At 44.1% G+C, this 22,934-nt stretch overlaps 1 protein-coding gene across 1 annotated transcript in view; it reads right to left on the bottom strand.

Annotated features, from left to right (window-relative positions):
* Positions 1–360: 360 nt before the first annotated feature.
* Positions 361–22,934, bottom strand: part of rsrc1 (arginine/serine-rich coiled-coil 1) — a 185,393-nt gene continuing 162,819 nt past the window's right edge. The window contains exons 8-10 of the mRNA XM_029772271.1: positions 5,664–5,770; positions 4,106–4,222; positions 361–846 (exon numbers count right to left, since the gene is read on the bottom strand). Coding sequence (XP_029628131.1) covers positions 754–846; positions 4,106–4,222; positions 5,664–5,770 — 317 coding nt within the window. The 3' untranslated portion in view covers positions 361–753. The remainder of the gene's footprint in view (positions 847–4,105; positions 4,223–5,663; positions 5,771–22,934) is intronic.

Genomic DNA, 22,934 nt, shown 5'->3' with positions numbered 1-22,934 from the left:
GACCAGTGGGGTATTATATGTAGGCCAGTGGGGTATTATGTGTAGGCCAGTGGGGTATTGTGTGTAGGCCAGTGGGGTATTATGTGTAGGCCAGTGGAGTATTGTGTGTAGGCCAGTGGGGTATTGTGTGTAGGCCAGTGGGGTATTGTGTGTAGGCCAGTGGGGTATTGTGTGTAGGCCAGTGGGGTATTGTGTGTAGGCCAGTGACAACAAAATCTCAATTTAATCCATTTTAAATTGAAGCTGTAACACAAAATGTGGAAAAAGTAAAGGGGTGTGAATACTTTCTGAAGGCACTGTAGCCTAACTGAGAAACATCAGGTTCAAACAGTCTATTAAACAGGAATCAGTCTACTAATGAAGGCTTTTCTTCACCGGGGAGAATATTTATTCAAATTTAACACAAACACAATTGATCAACGTTTGATATATCCAACAGACAGTGCACATTTTCTGTGCATTTCAACAACTCATTTGGGATAAACAAATCAACTATATATGAATCTTCTTAAAAAGAGAAGTTTCTTGACAAAAAGTCTAAGGGAAGTCCAGTGAATGAGAGGTTCAATAAACATTTATAAAGGTTTATGTTTAGGAACAGGGAGTTGTTCCTGACAAGGATAGACTAGAGCCATGTCACATGGTCAGGAAAAACCCTTGGCCCTACTCATGGTGAGGACAGGTGGATTTAGTCCAGGACCAAAGTTTCCCCAGTTCAGACTATTCTATTGGTCCGGGGAGCTGCTGGTCCAATCAGGGCACAGGACTTCCCATGAGCCTCTCCTGGCGGAGGGACATCAGCCTGTTGAGCCACAGCTCCTCGGCCTTCTCCTTGTCCAGGAACAACTAGAGGAGCATACAGAAAGGAGCAAAGCATGGGTAGATAACATGGGTAGATAACACAACACACAAACAACCAGACATAAAAGTTATCTGAGGGGAGATGTGTGGTTGAGAAAGTGAGGGATGAGTGGGTGCAACAATCAGATAATCTATACTACATCAGAGGAAGACTTTAGGTCAGTAGAGCAAGGTGTACATGTGTCTGTGTGTGCGTGCATGCATGTGTCTGCAATGGGGGAGCATGGGCGTCTGCAATGATCCTGACTGAGCTCACTCTGGTGTGGTGCTCCGTCATACAGTGCCACCTCTTCCCGGCGCTCAGTGTGCTTTTTCACACAGGATGTGTCAAAGTGAAGCCCCACCCCACAACCGGTCTGGGCAGCACACCTGCCACAATGGTCATAAGCCTGACACACGGGCCCTACTGAACTAACCCAGCATTGACCCCAACCTGGCACATGGCCATAACTTGACCATGAGTCAGCCACAGACCAGTGTTGATTGAAGATAATGGTATAGGAAACCTACAAAATAATAGCAAGAACCCTCTCTGAAGTTTAGAAAATGCTGTCATAATGCTGTGCTAATAAATATTTACAATACATGTTTAACATTTTGCCTGCCATGGTCCTACGTGGCTCAGTTGGTATGAACATGGCGTTAGCAACAGCAGGGTCGTGGGTACAAATCCCTATGAGGGCCACCCACGCAAAAATATAAGCACTCACTGCTGTAAGTCAATTTGGATAAGTGAGTGCACAAAACATTAAGAATACCTACTTTTTCAATGACAGACTGACCAGGTGAAAGCTATGATCCTTTATTGATGTCACTTGTTAAATCCACTTCAAATCAGTGTAGATGAAGGGGAGGAAACAGGTTAAAGAAAGATTTTTAGGCCTTGAGACAATTGAGACATGGATATGTGTGCCATTCAAAGGGTGAATGACACAATACTTAAGTGCCTTTGAATGGGGTATGGTAGTAGGTGCCAGGAGCACTAGTTTGTGTCAAGAACTGCAACATTGCTGGGTTTTTCACGCTAAACAGTTTCCCTTGTGTATCAAGAATGGTCCACCACCCAAAGGACATCCAGCCAACTTGACACAACTGTGGGAAGTATTGGAGTCAACATGGACTAGCAACTCAATATGAATGTTTTGTACACTCAGTGTATATGTGGCTAGCGCAACGCAACCAGTGGAATAATCCCAAAAAGTGCAAACTCCTCTCACCAGGAACTTCGGACAGGCTCAAACGAACGCTCAAAGTATTTATAAAATAAATCACTTTTTGAACCCAGGTCAGATTAGCCATGATGGGATACTACTGGGGCTGCATGGCTGTCAGAAGTACACTCACTGGACAGTTTATTAGGTACACCCTGTTCACGAAAATGGATCACTCCTACATACAGTGAGTCACGTGGCCGTGGTTTGCTATATAAAGCAGGCAGACAGGCATCGAGGCATTCAGTTACTGTTCGATTGAACGTTAGAATGGGCAAAACGAGTGACCTAAGCAACTTTGAGTGTTGTATGATCATCGGTGCCATGCGCACCAGATCCAGTATCTCAGTAACAGCTACCCTCCTGGGCTTTTCACACACGACAGTGTCTAGAATGGTGCGACAAACAAAAAACATCCAGTCAGCGGCAGCCCTGTGGGCGAAAACAGCATGTTGATGAGAGAGCTCAATGGCAAGAATAGTGCAAGCTAACAGGCTGGCCACAGACAGACAAATAAGGGCGTACAATAGTGGTGTGCAAAACAGCATCTTGGAATGCACAAATCGTCGATCCTTGTCTAAAAACAAGAGGAAGTGGCTCCAGTGGGCACGCGATCACCAACACTGAACAATTGTTGCGTCATGCTGTTGACAGTCAGGATTTGACAGCCAGGATTAGTCCATGGACCCATCCTGCCTGGTACAGGTTGTTGGCGGTGGAATACTGGTGTGGGGAATGTTTTCCTGGCACACATTAGGTCCCTTGATACCAATAGTGAAACAAACCTTTGACACCTTGTAGAATCCACGCCGCAAAGATTTCAGGCTATTCTGGAGGCCAAGGGGGGTCCAACCCGGTACTAGATGTGTGTACCTAATAAACTGTCCGGTGAGTGTGTGTGTCTAGTATATGGATTTTTGTATGGATCATTTATTTTCCCCATTGAGTATCATGTGCAGCACACTAAGAAGTAGGAACACAAAATTCCGGTATCTTTCCCAAAATTCCCTGGTTATCCAAAATCTTTGTTAGAATTTTGAAACCCTACTAAGAGGCCTACATTCTCTGCCTTGATAAGAAAATTTGTCAAGAGAACCATATGATTACAACCCGGTCACACAATTCACTTAAGGCAAATGTAAGTGCAGGTTCCTATTATGTTTTCTACTATTTGGAGGTTAAAGGCACCCTAAAGATCCACTGCAGCCTTTCACAGAGCCCGGGTCCGCCTGACAAAGAAAAACCCTTCAAAAGACAGATCACCTCCATCTCTTCATATCCATTGTCTCTGTGTGTATATAATGATGTTTGATTTATCCAACTTGAGTCTGATAGCTTAGGAGAGCTAAATATGCAGTGTCTGGTGTGTAATGGCCTTGTAAATCACTCATCTCTCGCCTTAAACACGACAACGCACACACACACACAGCCTAAACCACAGTATGGGGTGTACACCATTCGCCGTGTGTTATCTAGGGTTCGACACGATGACTAGATCAGTCCCCCCACCCCCATGGCCCAGGTTCTGGGGAGTCGCAGCAGTAACGAGTTTGAGATGACAGTATCTACAGTAGGGGTAATGGGGAATCATTATTCCTGATTGGCTCTCCCCCGCCTGGGGCATATTGCTGCCATAGATCAGGCTGTCGTAGGCTTGATCTGTATGTGTCAGGGCTAACTCACTTTCCCCCGCGGGGAGATAAATGACTCCACACAGCTCTTCCAAGGAGGAGGGGTGGGGGGGTTAAAGTTAGGCTTCATTTCCTATTCTAAGGCCTGACTCTGTGTGGATGGAAATGTTTGATTGTCGTGGGGTGTGTGTGTGTGTGTGTGTGTGTGTGTGTGTGTGTGTGTGTGTGTGTGTGTGTGTGTGAGAAAGATTCTGAGGGAACATGTGTTGGTGATAAGTGGGCCCAACACCCTGAGACAATCTATGCAATACTTCAGTAACCTTTCATATTCCTCTGTGTGTGTGTGCATTTGTGTGTCCCAATCAGAAAAGAGTGCGTGTGTTGTGATAGGGGAGAACTTACACTGGGGTGTGCTAGCGTGTCGCTGTCGTTGTAGCGGATCGTGGTAGGTAGAGAGCTGATGTCTGTTAGGAGCAGAGGTGGGTCGTCCGGTTCCTGCTCGACTTTCACTGACTCGGTCTAAAAACACATACAGAATGACAATTGATCTAACATTACACAAGGGCTGCAAAATTCCCAGGTTCTCCAGATATCCTGGTTAGGGGATTCTAGACTTCCTGCTTATTCCCTCCTAAATCCAGGAATCTTCTAGTCGGCATTTCTGGAAAACCTAGGAATTTTGGGACAGTAACCAGAATTTTGGAATTCTACATCACACCCAGTCGGATTACACATATCAATCACATGGTATAATAGTGTAATATCCCATTTACTCATCACATCAAATTGTTTGACAAGAACAGCAAATGTGCTGCTTGCATAAACAAGCTAGAACACTAGTGCAGAGTAATGACAAATGCAGCAGATGCAGTTTCGTGTTTGGCCAGAAGATGGCAATGTGAGTATAGGTCTGAAGTACTAACTGGGTCTTCTGAGCTGTGTGTGTGTGTGTGTGCGCAACTTTGTTTAACACATTCACTTCCTGCAGCCAGGAGGGACGCCGTTTTTACCCTTTTTTAAAATCTGTACGGTTTTGCCTTTCACTTCTTTTCTTTGGCGTGAATAAATAAAACCTAAAACTGAGAGGGGGTAGATGCATTTGTGTGGAGCCTGTTGGAAAATTCTCACCCGAGTGGGGATGGAAGAGGGTTAGAACTTGACTTACACCCTGTATCCTCATTATTTTATTAGGGCCTCTATTTGAAGATGCCGGGTGTACATCGGTGGCTAATTGAGTGCTAACTGGAGAGGGCTGCAGGTGTTCGGCCTCTGGGAGCCTCCGGTTAGGGACTGCGCTTCTGAGCTGAGGACCCTTAACTACAAGAAGTACCTCAATTACATTTGAACTTTGGTCATTTAGCAGACACTCTTATCCAGAGCGACTTACAATCAGTGCATTCAACTATACCCTATCACGTCCCTTTGCCTGTCACACCACTTATACAGGCCAGGTAGAGCCGTGATGAGTGAACGAGAGAGAGAGAGAAAGAAAGAAAGAGCAACAGCACACAGAGCGATAGACACAGGTCCCGGTCCCAGTGCCTGGTGTAATCTATCAACCCGCTCCACTTGGACTGTCACCTTTAGTCCTAACCCTCCCAGGATCGGCAATGATTGCCAACAAATCTAATATCCTCCACGTTTTCTCAGGCAGGAGCATTTCAATAATGACTTCTGTGCTTCTGCCGCTGTGCCTGTGGAGACACAGAGAGAGAGGGCGAGGGACAGAGGCCCGCCGCAGTGGCTTTTGTGGCGGCCGAGCAGATAAAAAAAACAGTCCCGGAAGGCCCCCTCTCTCCTCCTGAACAAACGGATGGAGCAAACGGCATTGAATGGGAATGGTTTAATTTGGGTCCGGGAGCCGCCCTCGGACAGATGGAATAAAAACTGGAGGGGGGAGGAAAAAAATCAAATAAGAGAGTGAAAGAAGTGAACAGAGAAGGAGAGAGAGAAAACGCACCTTGACACCGTCTCGGGATGATTTGAAAGCCTGGGGAACAAAGGAGTCGCTCTCAATGGCCTCAATGTCCTTTATCCTTCGCACTTGCTCCGCCAGCGACGTCCCCTCTGGAAACAGAAACACAGAAAGAGAGCAAGAGAGAGGAGGAAGAGGTTAGCAGTGTAAGGGGGGGAGAGGTCACACACACTGGGATTTGTTAGCCGCCCTCGAGTCACGTTGACACAGCAGGGACATCAGGGGAAGTGAACCAAATACATTTAGGATGCTTGACTCCAGGTTGATGTCCAGTTTCTCTGGTAGTAATGCTCTTTGGCACCTGCTAAGAAATCTCTGATGTGTCCAAATCTCTGTATTATTTTAAAGGAGAGATTAGATAGGGGGTCTTGACAGGGGTCAGGACTGGGGCCTACCTCCATGAAAGAAGACAAACAAACAACAAAGAAGGTTGATCAGTCTCAAATGGCACCCTATTGCCTATATTGTGCACTACTTTGACCAGAGCCCTATGGGCCAAAAGTAGTGCATTTGGGATGTATCTGAGGATCACAGTATATTTAGGAAAACTATAATTGTGATATATTGGATGATCAGTCATTGTCTCAAAAGCCCTGTCTATGAAATTAAGAGTAGTTTCATTTCACCAGGCCCATCCCTCAGCTGTTTACCAAAACAGAGGTGGGGTGTCCGCTATGTTATTGTTTCAACTGTTGATTCCCCCTTTAAGCAAATCTCAGTAAGCACAGCCGATTCTCTTACAATGAAACTATTTAAAGTGTAAAAAATCAAAATAAATCAAAATTGTACGCATCAAATTAAAAAGACGTAGGCGGAAGGCACATTTTTGATTTATGAACGTGTCTGGAAAGGTAGGAACTGTAAGAGTCTGAACAATACTTTTCTTCTTTCGCCTGTCAATCTCTCCACCAATCAGTCAATATTCATCCCTCGCTTACCTATCCTTTTATCCTCCCCTGCACACTTCCATCTATCTAGCTGTCAATCTGAGACACTCCTGTCTGAATTCCATGTAGAAGAGACGTGCAGAGAGAGAGACCTCCAGTGAGTCTGCATATGCTTCAATAACAGAAGCTGCGACTACAGTACCTTGTAGCGAAATTAAAGAGTTTCAATGAACAGGTGTGGGTTGTAATGGCTCACAATGAATAACACAGATGTGTAAAATCGAGTTCGCACAAGAACACACACACGGACAAATACACACTCACACAAACAAATACACACACTCACACAAACAAATACACTCACTCACACAAACAAATACACTCACTCACACAAACAAATACACTCACTCACACCGAAGACGCACCATTTGAGCTAATGACAGGAATTAAATGCATCCATTAACTGCCACAGAGAAGTTGTCACAACAGATCTTTCTGGGGCGCGTGTTTAATGAATAGATTCATATTTGTTCTGGTTTTCATTTGGTAAATGTGAGCGGCACAGCAACACACACACTTCTCAATTTTTGCCTCAGTCCACACTGCAGGCGCGCGCGCACACACACACACACACACACACACACACACACACACACACACACACACACACACACACACACACACACACACACACACACACACACACACACACACACACACACACACACACACACACACACACACACAGTGAGATAAAAGTAACAAAATAGGAGGACATAATGTTGTTCAAACAAACTTTGTTTCCATTTCTATTTACTGGGATAATTGGACAACTCCACTGACAACTGGAATTAAGCCTTCCATCCATGACAGTATGTCTTGTTACGTGAGGAGAAGAGGAGCAAGAAAAATAGATGTGGCGTCTCCAAAAATAGTTATTACCATGAATGTGCAGCAAGATAGAGAACGGGAGCGCCGGCCCAATATCCTCCTGAAGACTGTCCTTCACATGACAGCCACAGCATCATCAGGAGTATTGTGTGCGTATGTGTGTGTCCAAGTTTGAAGGAGACAAATCCGTCAACTGGTCAACCATGAATCCCGTTTTTTCAATCAGTGATCGATGAATTCACTCTCCGCACTCTGAGGTAAGAGTCTTAATAAAGGACACACTAACACACACACACACCTTAGCCCCCTCCCACCCTATCTGCCCAGATATATCAATGACAGCCCGTCGAGCAGGTGACAGAGTGGACGGACGAGGCCCACGGAATCCATTAAAGCCTCATACTTTTTGACAAACACATTACTGGTAAATAAAATGACTTCCATATGCGGTTTGACAGATGTCAGTGGTGAAAGAGATGTATTTCATAGAAAAATTAAAAATAATGGACTTTGAGAGAGAAGGCCGGGACCAGCTACAGACCAGACAAAAATCAATACCCGCGGCGGCCGAGCAGCGGAGTGGAGAGCAGGGAGGTCAAAGTTAATATTGAACATTGACACATTATCCGGCTAATTAATTTAGCGGCGTGACTCGATTGTCCCCACATTACTGGCAGAGCTCGTCTGTCGGCGATGAGAGAAAGACAGAGAGAAGCAAAAGGAGGACATAAAGAGACAGGAAAAGACTAGAAAGATAATGCCTTCGATGTACAGCACGTTAACAACTGCTCAATATTTTCATTCAACTGCAGTATGATTCTCAATACAGTTATCCATCCAAAAATGGCTATAAACAGTGAAGTAGGCCTTTAAATGGTCTTACTACCATTATGAGTGACCTGTTGGGGTGTCAAACCAGAATGATCAATACACTGGACCATATTGAGAGTCCTTACATTTTTCATCCTTGTATTCACTGGTTATAATGAGCTTAATAATGGTTAGTGATTGATCTGCCTCTTAGGCTGTTTGTGTATGTGCATGCGTGTGTGTTAAGTGTGTGGGATGGACAGAAAACACTTGCAAACTCATTACCAAAATTAGTCCAACAGCATCCTGATGAGCAACCTGGAATCAATAGCGTATTGTGCCCTCAAAATAGCTGTTTGTCTACTTCATTGATTAAGAAGGTGAAGAGAGAAAATCAGTAACACCAATGAAAGAAAGCAGATTTCCTGAGCCATCCGGGACAGAAAGTGTGTGTGTGTGTGTGTCAGAGAAAGAGAGCGAGCAAGATGACGTTTCTGCTGCAGTGACAGAGTCTAAACAGAGGATAGCGCTGTTTTACTACAGATTTTTACAGGGCCAGACCGTTTGTCAACCCTTGTGTCAATCAGTAACAGCGAGAGCTGAATATATTGCTGCTAATGATTAATTCCAGTAATTGAGCGCATACCTCGCAAGCTAAATTACGACGGCACTCATTTTGCCCGAGCAAATAAATAAGAGAAACGAACTGTACGTTGTGTCGAGGTCGGTCACAAATTAAAAGTACATTCAAAGGTGCTTTGGAGTTATATTTGCGGTAAGACAAGCAAAGACCACCCCAATGGTGACATGAAAATAAGAAAGAAATAATGTGAGCGGGAAAAACGGCAAATTTGACTACTGTTGACATGGCGGATGTAATTGGAGAGTAGAGCTGGCTTCGGTCGGGATGGCTGGCGCTACCACAGGGAATGATCCTACATGGTCCTGTTGGTCCATAGCAAGACTCCTGTGGTTTCATAAAATAACACTGCATTAACACAAACACCGCAGCGTAACACCATTAAAGAAATTGCATGTACAGTACACAGGGCAAAAGACGGCCAGACAGAAACACACACCCTGCCCCATCAGTGTCCCGGCTCCAGTGAGTGCCAGAGCCCTCTGCCCCCCTCTTAGCACTGCAGTAAAATATGTAATTCAATGCTCAATTTAGGGGATCGCCTCGCATTTGATTTTTTTTTGGCTCGCTAATTGATAGAAATTAAGGCATTAATCAAGCCACTAGCCATCAGTCAAGCTGCGGATGATGAATACAAACTTTCATAATAACCACCTTCCCCATTTTAGGGCTCATTATCATACATTTTTAATGCAATTATGCTATTCTTTTACACTGAGCTCATAAATTACCGGCTCTTTTGTTGCCGGCTGGCCTAGTAAAATCTAAAGTAATGCTTTGTAGTCTGATCTTTAAGGCAATTACTGGCTTCTTCAGTCTTTCATTTCCCTGCATTTCCAATAACCCTGCCTCCAATGATTTATCCCTGCCACAACCCGCCAACACACACTCACGCAGTCATGCACATGCACACAGAGAGACATACACAGATACTGTACACACATTTTTACTCACCTCTGTTTACCATCTTCCTTACCTCTACGCCAGGATAACAGAGAAACCGGAGCAGCTATGTGCCTATTGGTGGATCCCCTGTGGGTCTTGGCCTACCTGTGGGTCTTGGCCTACTTGTGGGTCTTGGCCTACCTGTGGGTCTTGACCTACCTGTGGGTCTTGGTCTACCTGTGGGTCTTGGCCTACCTGTGGGTCTTGGCCTACCTGTGGGTCTTGGCCTACCTGTGGGTCTTGGCCTACCTGTGGGTCTTGACCTACCTGTGGGTCTTGGCCTACCTGTGGGTCTTGGTCTACCTGTGGGTCTTGGCCTACCTGTGGGTCTTGGACTACCTGTGGGTCTTGGCCTACCTGTGGGTCTTGGCCTACCTGTGGGTCTTGGCCTACCTGTTGTTTGCGTAACCTCGCGCTAAGCTAAGTACACAGAACACACGGTTCACTTGGCATCAAACGGTTTGTTTCATTCAGCGCTAAGGGGGATTGACTGTAGCACTTCCTTACGCATCAAAGTGTTTCATCTTGAGGCCTAAACATGTTGTTTAATACATGACTGGGTCTGGGAATACGTTCAAACTAATCTTTTCAGTCCGAAAACATCAAGTTATCACTAACCCAAAAATCCACATTCAAACCAAATGTCCGATTATTGAAAAACCAGGTCACCTGTGCAATTTTCATATATCTGTCCGAACTGAGTTTATGCATGAGGATACATATCAATTCAATATCATCTTAAATTCCATTAACCAGCATTCACACGAAAATACACATTTTGTATCTATCCATCTGGCCCTGTCTGTTTGGGAGTGTTCCCCAAAGTGAAGCCCCAGTGATTTAGCTTAGCTCTTCATCAGTGTAAACCAAAGCCATTGTGTGTGTGTTAGTAATGTGTGTGTACGCACACGTGAGTGCTACCTGCAGGTATTTATCTCCGCACAGATCACTCAGTAAATCTTAAAACACATTCTTAGCCAGCCCATCGCTGCCCAGAGAAAAAGCAAAAACAGAAACAAAGGCTGGGTTATTAAAAAGATGTCTGTCCCGGTGGTCAAGTAATAGTTCTGGACTGCATTGATTACGGCGCGCTGACAGCTTCTGATGCTAGCCCTGAAAATGCATCAAGTGCGTAATGAGGAGCTATTAGGCCCATCGATTTGCTGATTTCAATTGATAGCTATCAGGCCAAAGCGGCACGTCAATATTTGCATAACTAATACCCTGCTGCCTGTCTGCTGCTCCCGGCCTTGACAAATGAGATCTCAATGAGGGGAGGAGAGGGAGTTGGATAGAGAAAGCAAGGGAAAAAGACAGTGGTAGCAAGAGAAATGGGTGAGAAACAGAAAGAGTAACACAGAGAAAATAACATTAGATGGGTAAATAACAGCAGATAAAAACCAGTGCAAGTTGACTCAACCCATCATTATATGAACCACATAGAGATGATATGACTATCATTGCATTCCAAGAACCATTATTGGAAAAAGAGGGGTATGTGTGTGTGCAAGCTGTCCCATAATAGAGTGCTACAAAGCGTTTGTCCTCTAGAGAGGGATCACCCATACACTTGATAACCCAACTCAGGGGGGAGACATAAGTCAGATATTGTGCTGTGTTGAGCTGTGATATGTGCTATGTTGAGCTGTACTGTGATCTGATTTGTTTCGTTGTGTTGTTATATGCTCTTATGTGATGTGTACTGTTTTGCTGTGCTGTGTTGTCTGACAAGTTGTCTTATGCTGTGCTGTGTTACGTTGAACTGTTGTGTTGTGACAGAGCATGCTGCTGTGGGGTGCTGTTATGTGATGTTACATTCTGCTCTGTGCTGTGTTACGTTGAACTGTTGTGTTGTGACAGAGCATGCTGCCGTGGGGTGCTGTTATGTGATGTTACATTCTGCTCTGTGCTGTGTTACGTTGAACTGTTGTGTTGTGACAGAGCATGCTGCCGTGGGGTGCTGTTGTGTGATGTTACATTCTGCTCTGTGATGTGTTATGTTGAACTGTTGTGTTGTGACAGAGCATGCTGCTGTGGGGTGCTGTTGTGTGATGTTACATTCTGCTCTGTGATGTGTTATGTTGAACTGTTGTGTTGTGACAGAGCATGCTGCTGTGGGGTGCTGTTATGTGATGTTACATTCTGCTCTGTGATGTGTTACGTTGAACTGTTGTGTTGTGACAGAGCATGCTGCTGTGGGGTGCTGTTGTGTGATGTTACATTCTGCTCTGTGATGTGTTACGTTGAACTGTTGTGTTGTGACAGAGCATGCTGCTGTGGGGTGCTGTTGTGTGATGTTACATTCTGCTCTGTGATGTGTTATGTTGAACTGTTGTGTTGTGACAGAGCATGCTGCCGTGGGGTGCTGTTGTGTGATGTTACATTCTGCTCTGTGCTGTGTTATGTTGAACTGTTGTGTTGTGACAGAGCATGCTGCTGTGGGGTGCTGTTGTGTGATGTTACATTCTGCTCTGTGATGTGTTATGTTGAAGTGTTGTGATCTACAGTACTGCTGTGCTATGCATGCTAACACATCATGCTAGCCCCTGTGGCTGGGGGTTTTGAGGGTCATACCAGGGAGACACATCGGCAACCTGGGCCAGATGTCCAAGGGAGGGAGGGGACCGCCCAGTGCCACAGCAGGTGACCGAGCTGTTCTACTGACGCTGCCCCAGCCGCATCGCAGGGTCCCCATGGGACCACACACACACACACACACACAGCTCCTTATCAACCAAGCATCCCCTCCTCCTCAAAACACACACGTCCCATCAATACGTAAGTGACGCGTGCCGAGCCCCCATGGTCCTAACATCCTTATCACTGTGTCAATTGCCCTGGGTGGACCCTCTCCTTGATCACTGTCATTTTCAGTGTGACCCCTAAAGTCGCTTGTCACAACACTAATGTCCCACATACACCAATCATGACCACCGACCTCTGTGTAAATCTGGGAGCCCCACTAGCGACTCAGGGGATCCCCTCTATACTAAACCCAATGCTCACTCTGATGACCTAAAGTATCACAATACTCAATACAATACAAACTGAACAGCAACAAGAAAGACTATGACAGCCCTCTCCTGAGCCCTGAGTTTTACCTGAAGCACAGATGTGTTTAAATGACATTGCTATTAATACAATCTCGTCTTTTCAATTTTTTTTATGTGTAGCCTACATTTTCAGTAGGGTTTAAGATGGATGGATGTACGGATGGTTGAAGGTTGGAAGGATAGACAGACGGAGAGATAGATGAAGGTTGGATGGATGATCTCCGGCCCAGAATTTATCCTGAGTACGTGACCCCATATTGACAGCCAGTGTCCTAGTCAGAGCAGCTGAGGACAGACACCTTGTGCGTCCTGGCCTCGCCAATGTCTCCTAGAGAGATAAGCATCATATCCACTCTTCACTCAATAAAGGGACCAATAATGAATGAATTACCCTAACACAGAGCCTAATGACAGGCAGACACTGCCGCCACGCGCCCAGCCCCTCCTATCTCCTCCAACATCTCTATTTCTAATTTCCCATCATCCCTCTCTCTCCTCAATCAACCCCTATAATCAGTGGGGTGACACTCCACACCTGTCTGCAGTCTGTTATGGCTATAGACCTTGGGATCAGATAGTTACAGAATGATGCCATGTTGCACACACACTTTTCACACTCACTTTTTTGCATAGAAATAAAAATTAATATCAAGGGCGTCTCCATTCAAGTCAATGGTGGCATGATGGGTGTACTGGCAGCTATTTTGTGGGTACCCATGCCAGCAAGTAAAAGCAGGAAGTGTACCCTTCAATCTGTGCTGTGATTTGTTAAGTCAACTCAACTGACATTACAAAAAATACATTCCATTGCATGAGCCACATCAGTTAGTATTATCTGAATGAACATACATTACCATGGCAATCCAGCATCAGTTGATAAAACATTGCTAAATACCGTGGAAATTATTGCATTACAATACCAGGTAGCCATTGCGAGTGTACCCATGAGTTTATCAGTCAATTGCCACAGTCAGCGATTCCAAGCCCATTCTTTTCATTCTTATTTCTATGCTTTTTGGGTGTATGAATAGAGTGGAGGACATTTGATAACGCAGCACCTATTATTTGTTTCAATGTGAATTCCCCATTAGCTGTGACTTTAGCGATAGCTGCTCTTTCTGGGACCCACACAAAACACAACAATCATTCATACAGTCGTGGCCAAAAGTTTTGAGAATGACACAAATATTAATTTCCACAAAGTTTGCTGCTTCAGTGTCTTTAGATATTTTTGTCAGATGTTACTATGGAATACTGAAGTATAATTACAAGCATTTCATAAGTGTCAAAGGCTTTTATTGACAATTACATGAAGTTGATGCAGAGTCAATATTTGCAGTGTTGACCCTTCTTTTTCAAGACCTCTGCAATCCGCCCTGGCATGCTGTCAATTAACTTCTAGGCCACATCCTGACTGATGGCAGCCCATTCTTGTATAATCAATGCTTGGAGTTTGTCAGGATTTGTGGGTTTTTGTTTTTCCACCCGCCTCTTGAGGATTGACCACAAGTTCTCAATGGGATTAAGGTCTGGGGAGTTTCCTGGCCATGGACCCAAAATATCGATGTTTTGTTCCCTGAGCCACTTAGTTATCACTTTTGCCTTATGGCAAGGTGCTCGAAAAGGCATTGTTCATCACCAAACTGTTCCTGGATGGTTGGAAGAAGTTTCTCTCGGAGGATGTGTTGGTACCATTCTTTATTCATGGCTGTGTTCTTAGGCAAAATTGTGAGTGAGCCCACTCCCTTGGCTGAGAAGCAACTCCACACATGAATGGTCTCAGGATGCTTTACTGTTGGCATGACACAGGACTGATGGTAGCGCTCAACTTGTCTTCTCCGGACAAGCTTTTTTCCGGATGCCCCAAACAATCGGAAAGGGGATTGATCAGAGAAAATGACTTTACCCCAGTCCTCTGCAGTCCAATCCCTGTACCTTTTGCAGAATATCAGTCTGTCCCTGATGTTTTCCCTGGAGAGAAGTGGCTTCTTTGCTGCCCTTCTTGACACCAGGCCATCCTCCAAAAGTCTTCGCCTCACTGTGCGTGCAGATGCACTCACACCTGCCTGCTGCCATTCCTGAGCAAGTTCTGTACTGGTGGTGCCCCGATCCCGCAGCTGAATCAACTTTAGGAGACGGTCCTGGCGCTTGCTGGACTTTCTTGGGCGCCCTGAAGCCTTCTTCACAACAATTGAACCGCTCTCCTTGAAGTTCTTAGTGATCCGATAAATGGTTGATTTAGGTGCAATCTTACTGGCAGCAATATCCTTGCCTGTGAAGCCCTTTTTGTACAAAGCAATGATGACGGCACGCATTGCCTTGCAGGTTGACAGAGGAAGAACAATGATTCCAAGCACCACCCTCCTTTTGAAGCTTCCAGTCTGTTATTCGAACTCAATCAGCATGACAGAGTGATCTCCAGCCTTGTCCTCGTCAACACTCACACCTGTGTTAACGAGAGAATCACTGACATGATGTCAGCTGGTCCTTTTGTGGCAGGGCTGAAATGCAGTGGAAATGTTTTTTGGGGGGAATCAGTTCATTTGCATGGCAAAGAGGGACTTTGCAATTAATTGCAATTCATCTGATCACTCTTCATAACATTCTGGAGTATATGCAAATTGCCATCATACAAACCGAGGCAGCAGCCTTTGTGAAAATTAATATTTGTGTCATTCTCAAAACTTTTAGCCACGACTGTACACATAGACAGAAACAGCACATGGAGACAGACAGCAATACCTATATTTATCTGGTTAAAGATGTCAAATGCAAATTCAAAACGTCCTATTTTCACGACACATTCAAATGGCAGTGCTAGAGTCACAAGAGACCGCATTACAGTGCTCCCAGGCTGCGTCCCAAATGTCACCATGCCCTATATTGCACTTCTTTTGACCAGAGCCCTATGGGTAGTGCAATAAATAGAAATAGGCTGTTATTTAAGACGCAGCCCTAATACTTGAGCCACAAGCCTTCTACTTACCCTGAAAGAAAGTGGGTTTTTGGATCTGTCCACTTACCCTGCCCAGTGCACTGTCAAGCTGGGTGGGTGTTAGATGGGGGGATAAGGAGGGTGGGATATGTGGGTGAGGGGTACACTGTGGGTTAACTAAAGACAGGTGTGTGTGTGTCCGTATGTTTGTGTGACTCCCTGTCTGTGTGTGTCTGTAGGGTGAGAGGGTGTCAGCAGACAGACAGTGTCTGTGCTGTATCACGGCGTGCCACTAAAATGTGAAGCTTTCACAGCCTGAACCGTGACGTCTTCAAGACCAGACCCTCTCTGTGTGTATGAGTGTGTTTTAGTGCATGTGCATTATGTGGGAGTACAATACTAAAATATTATTATTTTATTGTAATGTTCAAATATGATTATCTTGCTTAATGGCTGATTCAAATGCATGTTTCAACCGCAGTCCAGCTTTAATCGAAACATGGAGTAATACCCTTGATGAGAAACAAGATACACTTTACCAGTATATTTAATTGATAAAGTGATTTGAACACTATGTGTGTGTAAGTGTGCACTGCTAGTGTGTGAGTATGTGCACACGTGTGTGTGTGTGTGTGTGTGTGTGTACGCAAGTGTGTGTGTGAGAGAGAAAGTGAGAGTGAGTGAGTGATTTGGGGGGGGGTGCAGTGCTCTTCACTTTCTCATCCTGGTCTGGTCAGCATGTCTTTTAAGAACAGATCCGGTAATTAAAGAAACACCTGGGCAACTAATTACTTAATTGGAGCATGGTCTTTAAAATGAAAATGATGTAATCAAGAATCCAGGAAAACAGCATACACATATACACACACACACAAACACTGGTGACCTACAGCCTTGTTGACGTCTAACCCCCCCCACCCCATAATTGATTTCCTTTCTCTATTTGCACCCATTTTCCTCCCTCTCTCCCTCTCCAAACCTGAGGCTCTGGCTGGTTCTACGTAGCCAGATTCAGGATCTCCTTTGGACCGTCTCAACTAGCGAAAGGTCATGGCCATGATGAGGGGTGTGTGTGGGTCCTGGGTGGGGGGCTGGTAATTAAACATGTGCCACTCCCCCCGACCCCTCTTAGCCTAATAAATTTAGACGCTTAATAGATTACCTTACCGGCATCACCCTGCACTTTACCTTATTGAAGTAGGACTTACGACAGAAACACAGAAAAACACTGACCTCATAACGCATTCAAGCAACTGGGCTTTAGGAATGATGAGTTCCTATTTCAGTGGTAAAAAGGGTCCATTTTCAAATGACAATTCAATTGTCATTTGAAGCAAGTACGTGTCCCACTAGACCAAACTGTTACGTAAACAACCTAAGCATATTGTGAATATAGATGATACTCAACTAACTAGTGTGCCTATGTGAGTGTAGGTGTGCGTGCGAGTCGTTTGTAAATCATTTTCATTTCAGATTAAAAAAAGAAATAATACATCTAAAATATTAAACTCTTCAATATCTAAAGTGAAACAACCTCTGGATGGAATGACAACCATAAAACTGAGGTTCCCTTCTCTCTGCTTTCGAGGACAAAACTGACAGAAGAGTGTCAGAACACATTATATTAGCCCAGTCACTCATTCACACCCTCCCTCCCTAGCCAGGTCTGGGGGTGGCCCTGCGAAGCCCTGGCTGTGAACCTTCCCCTCTACATGTCACCCAGTGTCACCCTATCCCAGCCATAGTGGTCTGCTCCACCACCCCCAGTCCTAGTCCCCCACAGCCCCTTCAGTCTTGTCTGGGACCACCAGTTACATCTTGATGAGGTGCGAATGAGCCCCCCACCCACACACGCATACACACACACACACACAATAGAAAACACACACACACGCATGCACACATACCCCACACACTTTAACCCTGTCCCAGGAAACCTCTTTCCCACCTTGAAACCTGCCCGGAGCAATGCCATCTACACGCATTTACAAACACACACACTTTTATACAGGGTAGCAAAACAAGACCCGCCTCCAGGTTTGTCTATGAACTCTGTCTGACAATAAAAGTTTTAGAGGGCCACATGGCTGGCTGCCACCCAGGGAGATTTCCCCCAGCAGCAGTGTGTGTGTGTGTGTGTGTGTGTGCGTGTTTGTGAGAGAGCCTGGCCATCCTGCGCCTGCATACTTCTCAATGTGAGTGTGACCCTGTCCAGACACAGACAGGCCCTACCACTCTGTCCTCTAGGGGTCCATATAACAGCACACACAATACACACAGTGCCTCCAGAAAGTATTCACACCCCTTGAATTTTTCAAAAAACAATTGTGTCTCAGCCTGTATTTAAAATGGATTAAATTGAGATTGTGTGTCACTGGCCTACACACACTGTCCCATAACGTCAAAGTGGAATTATGTTTTTAGATTTTTTTTTTTTTACAAATGAATTAAAAATGAAAACCTTCAATGAAGACCTTCATGTCTTAACAACCCCTTTGTTATGGAAAGCCTATATAAGTTCAGGCGTAAAAATGTGCTTAACAAGTCACATAATAAGTTGCATGGACTCACTCTGTGTGCAATAATAGTGCTTAACATGATTTTTGAATGACTACTTCATCTCTGTACCCCACAAAAACAATTATCTTTAAGGTCCCTCAGTCGAGCAGCGAATTTCAAACACAGATTCAGCCACAAGGACCAGGGAGGTTTTCCAATGCCTCACAAAGAAGGGTAGATGGGTCAACATTTATTGGTAGATGGGTCAACATTTTTAAAAAGCAGACAATGAATATCCCTTTGAGCATGGTGAAGTTATTAATTACACTTTGGTGTATCAATACACCCAGTCACTACAAAGATATAGGCGTTGTTCCTAACTCAGTTGCCGGAGACTAAGGAAACCGCTCCGGGTATTCACCATGATGCCAATGGTCACTTTAAAACAGTTAGAGTTTAACAGCTGTTTAGGAGAAAACTGAGAATGGATCGACAACATTGTAGTTACTCCACAATACTAACCGAAATGACATAGTGAAAAGGAGGCCTGTACAGAATAAAATATTCCAAAACATGCATCCTGTTTGCACTAAGGCACTAAAGAAAACTGCAAAAAACGCGGCAAAGATATGAACTTCATGTCCTGAATACAAAGCATTATGTTTGGGTCAAATCCAACAACACGTCACTGAGTACCACTCTTCATATAGTACCACTCTGCACATGGTGGCGGCTGCATCATTTTTTGTTTATCTATTATTTTGTTAATGTTTTGGGTATGCTTGTCATCGGCAAGGACTAGGGAGTTTTTTTTAGGATAAAAAGAAACAAAATAGAGCTAAGCACAGGAAAAATCTTAGGGGAAAACCTGGCTCAGTTTGCTTTCCAACAGATACTGGGAGACAAATTCACCTTTAAGCAGGACAATAATCTAAAACACAAATATACACTGGAGTTGCTCACCAAGACGACATTGAATGTTACGGCTTGAAAATCTATGGCAAGACTTGAAAATGGCTGTCTAGCGAGTTCGAAGAATTTTTAAAATAATAATGGTCAAATATTGTACAATCCAGGTGTGCAAAGCTCAGAGACTTACCCAGAAAGACTCACCACTGTAATCGCTGCCAAAGGTGATTCTAACATGTATTGACTCAGGAGTGTGAATACTTATGTAAATTACATTTTTGTATTTCATTTTCAATAAATTAGATTTTTCCCTTTGTCATTGGGTATTGTGTGTAGATGGGTGGGAGAAAAAAATACATTTAATATATTTTGAATTCAGGCTGTAACAACAAAATGTGGACTATGTCAAGGGGTATGAATACTTTCCGAAGGCACTGTACAGTCAGATGAAACCTCATTCTGATCACAATCAAGGGCATTCTTAGGTTAAATTATTTCTTATGTTTATTGTTTTTACCTTTATTTTTCCAAGAAATCCTGTTGAAGTCAAAAGACCTTAATTACAAGGGAGACCTAGCCAATTATTTCAAATTGTTATGAAATATAATGTAGACTTCAACATGTAGACTTTTACTGGGCAGCAACTAAATATGGAATACCAATGACAATTGATTATTATCATATTAATTATATTATACAAATCTGATTTATTTAATTGAGAGGATTTCACTTTCAATGTCTGAATGATAGCAACAAAGAGGAATACATTTCTAAAACAGTGACAGAAATGCAGTATCAACATCAATATGTTCTTCTTGTGATTTTGGTGACATTTGAAGGTACATCACTCCACAGACTCCACAGACAGCGGGGTAATTGATAAGGGTGACCCGTAAAACGATTAGTGATCAACACGGGCGAAAAGGTGCTGTCAATCATCCATCCACTTAACCTGTGGTGTGCACAGCAGAGGCACACGCGCAACATCTGGATAATGTGGTCTAATAGGCCACTACTAATGGTATTGGCGGGCTGCTTCCTCTTTTGCTTCACAGGGCAAGTTAAACATTTCGGTTGATACCCCTCCATGCACTGACGTTTGGTTGCGTCCCATAGTGAGAAAGCCGTGTATCATCACATTATCCGACAACAACAGGGGTCGACCCGGGGTTATTTGAATTTGCCACGCGGATCCACTTTTCCCCTGAACCTCAGAGGGAAGGATGGAGGGGGTAGAAAGGGGCCTCACTTAATCACCCACCATGGCTTTTCAAAGAGTGAAAAAAAATCTACTTTAAATTTTCGGTGATGAAAAATCAATAAAGCAGTAATTGCTTGGCTTATCACTGCGCGCGGGAACAAATTGGGAGGAGAAGGCTGGCGTCCGCGCACATTTGGCTGCAGCAGCGCGGGAGTTTTGGGGTTCACTGGGCCAGCTGAGGGAAAAGGTCTCGCGTGATAATTAAATCTTCTCACACTGATTTTCTGCCAAATGTATTTCCCCAGGGTCTATAACTCTGATTAACTGCTTACAAGCCAGGCATAACTAATAATTTCAATGCGGGGTTGCCCAACAGCAAAACTGAATGGGGAGGGGGAAGAAAATAAAGGACGTTGAATCGACTTGTGGACACCAATTCGAGTCCAAATCAAACATCATTTAGGAGGAAAAAAATGTCGATGGAATAAGTAGGCTAATAGTCCTACATGGACGACGATATTGTAAAGTCAGTTGTTTCTGTAAAGTCAGCATTTACATCTACCGTAGCCTATAAATGCGTCATTTATTGGCCACTCCAAATAAGACAGTATTTATTCACCTTTTTAATCCAAGAAACAAAAAAACGTCATAAAACCGGGTGAACTGTCAGTGTAATATTCATCAACATGTTCAACACCTTATTGTATTGATATTGAACATATTAACAACAAATAAGGTGATCCATCGCAAAGCACTGCCGCTAAACGACAAGTGATGAGTCCACCCCAGGATCGATAGCAGGTCAATACAAACCAGATTTTCTTACATCAAAATCACTGTGAATGATATTCTGTCAAAGCGCACAATAGAAATTACAGGATGCTTTCTCGGAGCATCCAGAAGATACCCTCGATATGATGGGAAGAGCCTCATAGGAAAATAAAGCCACCATGTATAGCCTACAGTAGCAACATGGCATTAGGCCAAATGACAAGTGCATGACAATTCGTTGACGTTATTCACCGTGTCTCATCATCAGCGCATCTCCCACATTACACTTCATGCAGGGAGATAATCGACACAGGAACACCGATGTTTACCAGGTGCTGAATATCTCTGCTTGTCCTTCAAGTGCTGCAGCAGGATCCTCCTGCCCGCCCGGTAATTAAAACATTTAAAGCAGCACGAGCCCCAGTGCTCCCTGGGTGTGATAGGGGGGTCAGACGCCTGTAGATTCTAATTTGCGCTCCATTTGTATTCATGACAGGGCGCATGCTAAATATTTAACAGCAGTCCGGTAGGAGTTTGTATTGTTAGGCTTTCGAGGTCAAATAATTTGATTTGCAGGCAGATTACATTAAAGCGTCCCAACGTCCGTCCAATCTCCCTCTCACTTTCCTCTCATTTCCTGATTTTTTTTTTTATTACAACCAAAGATACAAATTGAGGCACATGAAGATTAGGAGAGTTTGTTATCCAGCAGCCTAATTATTATTTTTAATTAGAATACGGAGCCCATAATTTATTATAAGGCATGATAGCGCATGTGGCCCGTATGCACGCCCACTTTTACGTGCGGTGTAATAAAAAGGGTAGGTTAGCGAAAACATTAGGGTGTTACACATTATTAAAATGGGGCAGAATCGCACCGTTTGACTTCAACAAAATATTAATTCAAACATTGCAAATTAATGCAGATAGATTGGCCTACTACCAGAGACACAGGCAAGGCTAACCACTAACCAGCACTCGAATTCAAGCTAGGTGTAACGTTAGAACACTAAATGTACGACCGTTTCTCCATGTGGGTACTATGTTCTCCTCCTCTCCAGGAGAAGGTGAAAAGAAAAGGCATCTCTGTTGGTTTGGCCATTTTCTCTCCCCGTCACTCCCTTGTTACTTCGCTTTTTTCTGTTCTACAGCCAGGCCAGAGATGAAGACCAGACATGTGCCTCTTTGGCATGGGGCTGGTGATTGACAACAGAGCTAGTTATATGGTGATGATGTGTTAATGGCCGCAGCAGGGTCGGGGAGAGGGGGAGCAACCCTCTGAATATTTAATCGCCATCTAACTCCAGAACACAGACACACACAGATAGGTACACACCCCAACCCGTGACCCATCTTACACACCGCATAATTAAACAAACAGTTATTTCGTTTTAATGCCAAAAGAGCAAGCCCATAGTATATATTCCTCCTAATGAGATGGGTTAAAAAGCTATTGAACTTCTCATTAAAATATATGATCTTCCAATCTGCCAGCGGTTTGTGATGATAGGGACAGAGGTTCATATGACTCAAATACCTTACCGTCATACCATCAGCATATGAGATATAAACCACAGGAAAACAACACTAGTCTTTATAACATCCTGCAGTCACACACAAGATTCACAATGCCTTTGAACAGGCATGGCTGTGCGTGGGAATGGCTGAGGTTATTAAGCATTTGACACTAATTTCCATATTGACTGCATGATGTT

Source organism: Salmo trutta, chromosome 13, assembly GCF_901001165.1.
Source record: "Salmo trutta chromosome 13, fSalTru1.1, whole genome shotgun sequence".
NCBI classification, from domain to species: domain Eukaryota; kingdom Metazoa; phylum Chordata; class Actinopteri; order Salmoniformes; family Salmonidae; genus Salmo; species Salmo trutta.
Note: the sequence above shows the minus strand (reverse complement) of the source record. Positions and strands in the feature narration are given on the sequence as shown.